Source organism: Rhinolophus ferrumequinum, chromosome 3 (genome assembly GCF_004115265.2).
Source record: "Rhinolophus ferrumequinum isolate MPI-CBG mRhiFer1 chromosome 3, mRhiFer1_v1.p, whole genome shotgun sequence".
NCBI classification, from domain to species: Eukaryota; Metazoa; Chordata; class Mammalia; order Chiroptera; family Rhinolophidae; genus Rhinolophus; species Rhinolophus ferrumequinum.
This window is the reverse complement of record NC_046286.1, coordinates 38,711,286-38,721,129: the sequence shown is the minus strand read 5'-3', so window position 1 is coordinate 38,721,129 and position 9,844 is coordinate 38,711,286. Positions and strand designations below refer to the sequence as shown.

Sequence of the window (9,844 nt, the reverse complement as noted above, 5' to 3'; positions counted from 1 at the left end):
AGCCAACCCGCGGCTCCGGCTCCGACATCTTCTCCAACTGGAAATAAATAAATAAATCGCACCTTTGGCCAGGGAGGGGGCACCGTAGGGGGTCTCACCGCGCCGAGTGCTGGGGCGCTAGGGGCGCAGGGTCGGAGGCACTCCTTTTTTTGCGCCGAGGGGCGGGGGCGCGGGCTGAGGACGGGGCCGAGCCCCGGGCCGCGAAGGCGGCGGACTCCTTTCTGCGGCGGAGGGATCTGCGGCGGAGGCGGCGGCGGCCGTAGCCGCTGCCTGAGAGTTGTTGTTTCCTCCTCCTCCTCCTCCGCCTCCGCCGCCGTTGCTTGAATGGTGGAGCCGAGGCTCGGCTCGTGAACACACAGTGACAGCTATAGGGCAGGCGGCGGCACCATCCCCGCTTCCCCTCGGCGGCGGGGTGTCCCGCCGGCGGCCCTGAAGTGACCCATAAACATGTCTTGTGAGAGGAAAGGCCTCTCGGAGCTACGATCGGGTAAGTCGGGGGGCTGCCGGGGCCGCTGGCACCGGGCGATTACGCCCGCGGTCCCCCGCCCCCCGCCGCCCGGCCGCTCAGCCTCTGTGTCTCCCCTTCCTTTTCTCCCGCGCAGAGCTCTACTTCCTCATAGCCCGGTTCCTGGAAGATGGACCCTGTCAGCAGGCGGCTCAGGTACGGCGGCGCGCGGCGCGGGCCGGGCCGGCGCTCGCCTCTCGCGGGCGTGGGGGAGGGCGGCGGCGGCGGCGGCGGCGGCGGGGCCGCGGCCCGGGGCGCGGGGCTCAGCTCTCCCCGCTTTGTTGTTGCAGGTGCTGATCCGCGAGGTGGCCGAGAAGGAGGTAAGGGCGGCGGCGGCCCGCCGCGTCCTGCCGCCGCGCGTCCGCCCCTGGGCCGCGGCGCCGCCGCTGCCGCCGCCGCCGGGGCGTGGGGCGCGGGGCTCGGGGTCCCCGCCGGGGCGCGGGGAGGGCGGGGGAACGGAGCGGGCGGACTGGGGCCGGGGGCCGGGCTCACGGGGCGTCCTCTCCCCGCAGCTGCTGCCCCGGCGCACCGACTGGACCGGGAAGGAGCACCCCAGGACCTACCAGAATCTGGTGAGACATTCACGTCGCGGAGCAAAGAAACTTTTCCCCGAGTCGAATAAAAATTGAATTTCCCGCAATTTTTTAGAGAGACAAAAACTTGGCCCCAGAACGTGAAAGCTCCAAAGGCCACGGGGAGGTTTGGGAGGCTAGTTCAGGGCCTGCGGGGGGCAGTGGCCGGGGGGACCCGCACCCCGGGGCCGAAGGGGCTGCGGACAATTTATTTGTGATATTTTGTTAATGTGCTAGAAATAAAGATACGTCATGAGTGTTGTGCAGTGCAAGGCCGGAGGAGGAGGGGCCGGCGCGCGCGTCCGTGTGGGCGCGGGGGCGCGCGCGAGGCGGCAGCGGCGGCGGCGGCGGGAGCGGCGCGAGGCAAGAGAGCGCGCTTTCTTGCTCTACGCGCGCGGTCGGCTCGGCTTTCTCCTGCCCCACACAATAGCTGGTGACTAACTGCTCCGAAGTGGCATTAGCATTTCACAAGCAGGCAATTCAGCCGCAGCGGAACCGTGGCAAGGCGTTATATATTTTTTCCTCTCCTGATTCTTTTGCTTTCCTTAAATTCAGAGCTAGGTTTTTTGTTGGAGGGATTCAAAAGTGTGATGATAGTTGGCCAGCAGCATATCTTGCATTTACCATAAACAACGTTCGCTGAAGTGTAAAACCTGTAATATTCCTAAAGCCAGAAGTTTAACAGGCTTTTTCTAATTTTGCTGATTCTATGCCCCTTGCTCGATTAAAAGCTATTATTGGAGGCCACGAAGAGTTTTGATTTTTATCCATGTATTTACCTGGGACGGAACTTGGCAAGTTAAAAGTTTTTCTGTTATCTTGGAATATATGTTTTGTTAAATAGCTTGAAAAATACCTACTATTTAATTTTTTGAGTTTTCAAGGTGAATGTTTTAGTAATTTGTAGATATTGACTTTTGAAAGTGGACCTATCACTTGAGTATTGTGAATGGAAAAGTAAGGTATTTGTATTCTGGAGTTATGTTTCCCATGTTCTTTTCTCCTGAACTGATTTAGGTTGTTTGTATGAATGTGCGTGTGTGCGTGTGTGTATGTGTGTGTATGTGTGTGTGTGTTGGACAATTAAAGTAGTCACACCAGGGCAAATCAAGCATTTGAAATCTATGCAGTGCATTGATTTTTCTGAGACGTATTTGTAACTGATGTGGGATAGTTAATAATGACTAATGTTATTTCATGAGGGCTTAGATTTGAAGAGCTTGTGTGAGGTGAGGGAAGGCATGACATGATTTTGATGGCTTTCGTTTCTTTAGGATGTAGAGCATCTAACTTACCCATCTAAATATCGTTATTTAATATTAGGTTGTTGATAAGTGCTCACAATTGTTGAAATAAGCAAGGGTACCTAGCTTTATAAATTTAATGGAAACTTAACAGTTGTATTCATTTTCACACTTTGTTAGTTTTCAAGTCATGATTTAGGCTAGTTTCATTTAGTATTTGGCTAAAATGAATAGTTTGAAGCCAACTCCAAAATTGCGTGACTGCAATATTTAAATTTTGAAGTTGTAAATATTTGACAAAATTTTAAGTGGATTTCCATGTCTTCCTTGTTGTTTGGAAAAATACAAAGATTACAATTTTCCATTTTTAAGAATTGGGCAGATTTTATAAAACTCATCTTTGCATCTTGTAAAAACCCACAAACCCCAAATCACAAGATTGCTGTGTTGTTGTTTTTTTTAACTTGGAGACACTGGGTGATATTTTTAAAATAAAGTAGCTAATGGTTATCTGGCTAAATTATGGGACTGTCTGATCCTTGTAGGAATATCATTTTGTTTTCTCCAGTAACAACAGGGGTACCAGTGTTGATTTTTATTTAATTTTTTGAGGGTATTTCTCATCTCTCAAGTAGTAATAAAATGAATTTATATTTTTAGTCTTTTTATCAGACTTGGGACACAATATACAGTGTCTTCATCAGGATGTTATCAAAATCCACCTATTTTGCATGTGGTTCTTACTCCGAGTGTTTTCACCTTTTTGCCAGAACAGTCATATTGGCATACTCATGAGATAATTAAGAATTTTTGTTAGAATTCAGAGTTCTGTGGCTCATTTTTTTCTTTTTTTATTCAGCATATTGCTCACTATATCTGCTGGATACAAGGCATTCAAGGTGCTTTCATATTAAACATTATATCTTAAGTGTGTTGGTTTATCTTTATTTTACTTTTTAATTAAGATTTAATTAGCTTTAAAAATATTTGGAACACCAGGTATCTGAGTACATTTTTGTTTAATAGTTGGATGTTGAAGTTTTATGTCTAGGTGTAGGTGAGCACATAAAAAATCTCTTGTACCGTATTATCTATTGTCTTAATTTATTCTTATGACTTAAACATGTTTCACTTTGTTGCTCTTATTTAACATTAGTTTGAAGATTATTTTGGTGAATGAAACCAAAATAACTTTGGTTTAGTAGTGTTTATCTCTACCTGGAAATTGTTGCTATGTTTCTGATAAATTGAGTAATATTTAAAATGTAAGAATTCATATGTTGGATTGAAATTTCTGGAAAACCTCAAATTATGGCTATTTGGGATGAGATGTAATATTTGCATTTATGAGTTTAAAAATAGGTATAGTTTAGCATCTGCAATCAGCCTACAGATAAAATCACAGTGACTGAGTTTTGACCAAGAGAAAAGGGGAGTTTTACGAGCAATTTTAAAAGTTTATAGGTTTAAAAAAATTGGTGCATTTATTTCCATTGTGATTGATTAAGGTATTGTAAGATATTGTGATTATTACCATCTACCTTAAGATTTAAAACATTTTTAACAGTGAATGGAATTTAATAGTAAGTTAAAGGGTGTTTTTTTCTCTATGATATATGCTTAATCAGATTTCATATTTTTTAAAATATGAGGTTGATTTTAAAGCAAAAGGGCATTTTTAAAACTTTTATCAGAATTCTTATTTTTTAAATGGAGCCAGGCATAGGGGGCAAAGTTTTTATAGGATAAAAAAATTCAGCTAATTTTTGGATAATTATTTGTTTATTAGTTTGCGTAGTGAGATTAGTTGGTTTGTTAACTTTCGCTTTCTAGTTGTCACCTTCATTAGTGGTGATTGCATATTTATGAGATCTCCAGGCAGAATTTTTAAGCATTTTTACCAGATTCGGGATTCCTATTACATTTCTTGCTTACAAGGCATTTATTTTTTCAAAACCGGTTCATGTTTTATTGTTAAAATGATATAATTCTTTTATTTTTTTTGTAATGGTTTTTGCTTTTCTTAAAATAATTACACTTTATTAGAAATCTTTATTCAGTTGGGAGCCAGAACACGTGGGTTGTGATCTTAACCCAGACAACAGTTAACCTGCAAGTTACCTCGGGCAAGTCATGGAATTTCTGCGGGCCCCAGTTACCTCATTTGTGAAATAATGGAATTAAAATTTTTCTAATCTGAAAATCTAATTTTAAACTAGAAATAGCAATACATTGTCTCTAAGAGCTCAGCTCTTTCATTTTGGAGTTTGATTATCCAAAACAGAAAAGTAGATACAGACAAATCACGCAGATTAGAAAATGGTATAAATGGTTTTGAGTGTGCCATTCTTAGGCTGTAGTATGGTTTCTCCTTGCAAAGATAAAGGTTTTTGGGACACTAATCACATTGTAGACTACCTGTTTACTCTGTAATTGGTGTGTTTTTCACCACGGTTTAAGTAATAGGTTCCATAAATTATTGGTGGTCTTAAATTCACAGATGAATAGGACCGTGAATAGAATTTACTTAAGTGTATATCTTAAGTATGCATTTATTTAGATTATGCTGATTAATGTGCACGTTGCGTTACAAAACTTGGAGATAAGTTTTAGGGAAAAATATGTAACGCATTAAATGTTTTTGAATCAGGTTTCCCTTCTATGTTAAAGATAATATAGTACTTTTCAAAATATAACCAGTATAATTTGGGGGGTGGTTGTGGCATGTAATGAAGTAAATGTGTGTTGTAGAGTTACCATTTCCTTTTTTAATAGCATATCAATGAAATAGTAAGCTTTGTTTGATAGCCTCTAAAACAAGGCTTTACTATCTCATAAGCATAATAAAATAAAATGTTAGGTGTGAAGAGAATACGTGGTGAAGGGCTGAAGTGGGCAAAATTTCATCCTTTCTTACACATGCAATTATTGGTACTTAATTGTTTTAAAAAGTGAGACATTTATAAACATTTTTAAGTAAGTACCTGTTAAATTCTTAATACCCTTAAATAGTTGTAAAGTGGCGTTATATACAGAGGGAGTTGTATTATCAACTCCCCACTACTAAGTGGTGTTTTATATGATTGTTATGAGGCAGAGTAGTACTGCAAGAGTCTGTTTCCCAATCTGTGAAATGGGCTAATAAATAGCTCCTATTTTGTAAGATGCTGTGAGTGATAAGGGACTGGCACATCAAGTACTAAGTAAGGGTTTGTGTTTGCTGTTACTAGAATTTTAGTAGACATAGTAAAGATTGTTGCAATTATAGCTTTGTAATGTCATATTAAAGTTTAGTGTAAGAAAAACATTTTTATTTCAGAAGCAAGTATACATAACTTTCTGAACATTACAGCTACAGTATAAAAAAGGCTGCTTTAAAACTTTAGGAAATACCGTTAGTACAATTACTTTGTAGATTCAAGGATAAAATGATTAAGCCTAAGATATAAAGAAAAAAGTATAGTAAATACCAAAAATTAGAAATTTTTAAGGCAGTGTGGGTTGATGTCTGGAAAACTTTTGATGGTTTGTATGGTGATGCTAACTATGATTATTTTTGTGGAACAATTAACATTAAGAAGTATTTGGGTACTTGAAATACCCAGAATAGATTAGAGGATATATAAAACTTTTCTCCTTTTGGTAATGATCAGATGACCTTTAGGCATATGTGAAGGGAGCTTGGCTGTTGCATCTGGCTCCTCCTCTGTAGAGATTTGTGTAATTTAAAGCCATCCAAATAGTTTGTATTCTTTTCAGAAATTGTTAGATGTTTTTGTCAATCTGGCTTAATAATGTATATGTTTGAAACAGTTTAATAAAGACTTTTGAATTAGTCCTTAAGTGAGCATTAGGTTAAATAAATCCTATGAATGTCAATTTTTTAATCCACTCAGAATTTATCAGATAACCACAAAATTTGTTTCTTTTATCTAGAAACTCCTCTCACTGCAGGCATTCTTTTTCCCAAATGTTGTGGTTATCTATCATGTCACTATAGAATTGTAGCAAATAAAATTATACCCTACACAATTTATTCTGGACAAGTAATACCAAACAGGTTAATTTTATTCTTAATAGTTGTTTCTTTTTATGATTTTTAAAATTCATGGAAGTATCTCTGTAATACTAAGCAAAGTGGCAATTATACTAAGCATACCCATTTAGAATAACTTCCTATTTTAATGTACTTTTAATTAATTTTAAGAAACTGTCATTAAAATAAACGTATTAGAAAAAAATTAACAGCAAATTTTTTAGGATATTTAAGTTGCTTTTGTAATTACATCTAAAAGTGATAGATGCTTTTACATAATAGGAACCAAATTACAATTTTAGAAATAAATTGAAAATGTATAAAGATTATAATTTGTTTGTGAGATGCTGTGTTGGTGAAATGAGTAATTTGTGAAAATTAATAAATTATTTTGTAATTATTAAATATTTCACTGACCAAATAGAATATAGAGGATTGTAAGTATTTTATAACAGATTTAGGGACATGATAGTACTTTTTTCTTTGTGGAATTGAAAAATCAAAAATTATGATATTGAACAATAAAATTAAGTTTGAGAACCTTTGTTCACTACAGAGAAGGCAGCCATCAGGTTTAAAGCAGGTCCACCTTTATAGTTCACTTGCCTTAACACACACACAAATAGCCTTATTTGAGGAATCAAAGGAAAAGGATGGTTGGATGAGAGAAGTTTTGATACTAAGAAAAATTAGGTAGTACCGTGGTCGATGCAGCTTCCACTTAAGTTAAAACTAATTTAAATTGTTAGAGGAATGAGATTTGTGGTATTCATGGTAGCATGAATGATGGCAACTTGCTGCAAAGGAAGCACATAAAGGATCTATGTATTCTGGACTCCAGATGGCTGTGGTCATTGTGGCATGACGCATTTGGTCTCTTCACGGATATGTAACAGGCACATAGCCTGTCTTCACAAAGGTTATAGTATAACTGCAAGAAATATTTACCTTTACTTGTGTCATTTGGATCTGGTTTAGTTTTGGGGTGTGGAAATACTAAATTCTAGAAAACTTGGAGAAATAACACATCTTCTGAAACAATTTCACTGCCATTGTATGTATAGTGTTAGTATACAGTGTTTGAACCTGAAACATTTCTAAAAATGAAACTGGTCGTTCTCTTAAGATTGTTTACGTTGGCATCTGAAGCATAAACAGTTTAAGAATTTTCCATCTTTAAATTAATAGTAACTTTTTAAGCAGAATTATAGATTTGAATTTTAAATTATACTTTGTAAGTATATCTTTACAAATAATGCTTTAAAGAGCATTTCTTATTGCATAGATTTTACTTAGCAAACATGACTTGATTTAAAAACAACTTCAAAATGTATTATTTTAAAAAGTTAAATTTTATCTTAATTTTTATAGAGCATCCTTTGTGGTTTGTGAAAAACTTTAATTCTGGATAGTTTTTATTTATTTTTAGCAGAGTATAGTTGCATTGTGATGATAGAGCATAAAATTTGGAAGAGCAGTATTGTGTTTTCTTTAAATGTAAAATTTGTATTGATGATTGTATTGACAATATTGAGTTATCTAAAATGAATTTGTAGGTGGTTGACTAAATTGTGAATGTAAGAGCCTTTCAAGTATGTTTATTCACAGCTAATTAAGAGTAAATAGGCTACCAAGATTAATTTTTGACAATAAGATTCTGTAAATTTTCTTATATCTCTAATTACAAAGAAATCATATGCATGTTAGAGCACTTCTGAGAGTAGTTACCCAGCTTAGAGGATTGGACTTGAAAAATGGTTATTTGGGTTTTAGTAAGTTTATAATCGTAAAACCTGTATGACAGTGCGGGGCGGGGGAAAACTAAAGTTTTGAGAAGGAAACTAATGTATTAAAAGTAACAGTAGATTTGTAATCAGGACATCTGGGTTTGATTACTGTTTCTCCTACTTTCTAAATGTATGACCTTGGACAAACTGTATAACCTTTGGACTTCAGTTTTCTTTACCTGTGAAATGGGGAGATACTTAACCTCATTTGCTTGTAAAGATAAATTTGGGGAATATTTAGCACAAAGTATTCCATATATTTATTTATGTGGAGAAACTGTTACAGTAAAAGTACTCAGAGAAAATGTAAACTTGCTCTGAAGATTATAGTTATAATTTAACTTATACTTTGTAATAATAGTAAGAGATTTATAATTATAACTTTAGAAGTTTTGAGAAGCTTAGGGGCTTTATTTTAATAGATTTGTAGAGTGATTAAATAGCAAATAGGTTTTTTTTAAATTTATGATTTTTGTTTATATGCTAGAATAGTCATAAAAATTAAGAACCATATTCCATTCAGCAGAGTTTTTAAAACTTAGAACTAGTAGAGAGCAGAAGCAACTAGCCTTTCAGATCTGAAAAAATTGTGAGAAAAACAGATGTGAGACAAGCTGAAAAACTGACTTTTTTAGAAGCAATCAGGTTTTCAAGACAGGGATAAAATGAAGAGCCTAGTCAAATCAGATCATACTAGTACTAATCATTAGGTTGCTCTTACTTTATTTTCATAGGGACTTCTTATTTATATGTTACAGGAAGGACTGGTATTTAGGTCTCGTAGGTAAATCAAGTAGTTGGAATTAATATATTGATCTAACCTCAGTTGGAAAAGTTCCTTAAAAAGGTATCCAATTTTTTCCACATTTTGGTCTAGAGAGAGTTTTTTTTTCCAACATAAAGGTCAACATGTAGTATGTAATGTGGAGTGTGATTAAAAGCAACAGGCAACTTTTATGTCAGGTACTATGACTACGTCCCAAGGTGGTGACTTTTGCTGTCCCAGTCTTACAGATGAAGACATTGCGACTTTGAGTAAATACTTTCCCCATGCTCAGTTGGGCAGTTTAAATCCAGACTTGACTTTAGAGCCCTTAATCAAACTACTGACTTTTTCTTTAAGAATTGATTAGAGAAGTCTTAATGGCAGTATATCTGGTGGAATGCAGTGGCTACCAGTTTCTTGATATTCTGTTTCCACTAATAACACTTACCTTTTAACAGTACCTTCCACTGATAATAAAATTTTCTTGGCTGGAAAGGATGGCTGTTTATATCAAATAGCATACCAAGTAGAAGCAGGTTGATTTAGCCAAAGATGCAGGAGAATAAACCACTCAAAGAGCTCAGTTTCTTTTCTTGTCCTTCCTTGCTACAGTTCACTTTTTCAGAAGATAATATTCAATTGTAATTGACAATTCTAGAAATGTTTTATCTATACAATCTGAGAAAGGAGTGATACAGATTTATGATTTGAACCAAGATAGACAAGGCATGAGCAGAGTTGCCTGTTTAACAAAATTGTATTGCCCCTGCTGCTGGAAAAGTTGCTAGAACCAAGGATCTTTCTTAGATGTGAGTAGGCAAACTATGGCTGCTGTGGGTAAATGGTGCAGGATACCAGTTTGTACAAGGCTTCTGAGCTCAAGTTAACAGTTCTTAAAAGTTTTTTAAAAAATACATATGCAGCAGAGATAGTA

General features: G+C 37.4%; 1 protein-coding gene across 1 annotated transcript in view; it reads left to right on the top strand.

Annotated features, from left to right (window-relative positions):
• The first annotated feature begins 288 nt into the window (after positions 1–288).
• PHIP (pleckstrin homology domain interacting protein) overlaps positions 289–9,844 on the top strand; it is a 117,145-nt gene continuing 107,589 nt past the window's right edge. The window contains exons 1-4 of the mRNA XM_033102445.1: positions 289–487; positions 603–661; positions 796–825; positions 1,018–1,077. Of these exons, the coding sequence (XP_032958336.1) occupies positions 448–487; positions 603–661; positions 796–825; positions 1,018–1,077 (189 nt within the window). The 5' untranslated portion in view covers positions 289–447. The remainder of the gene's footprint in view (positions 488–602; positions 662–795; positions 826–1,017; positions 1,078–9,844) is intronic.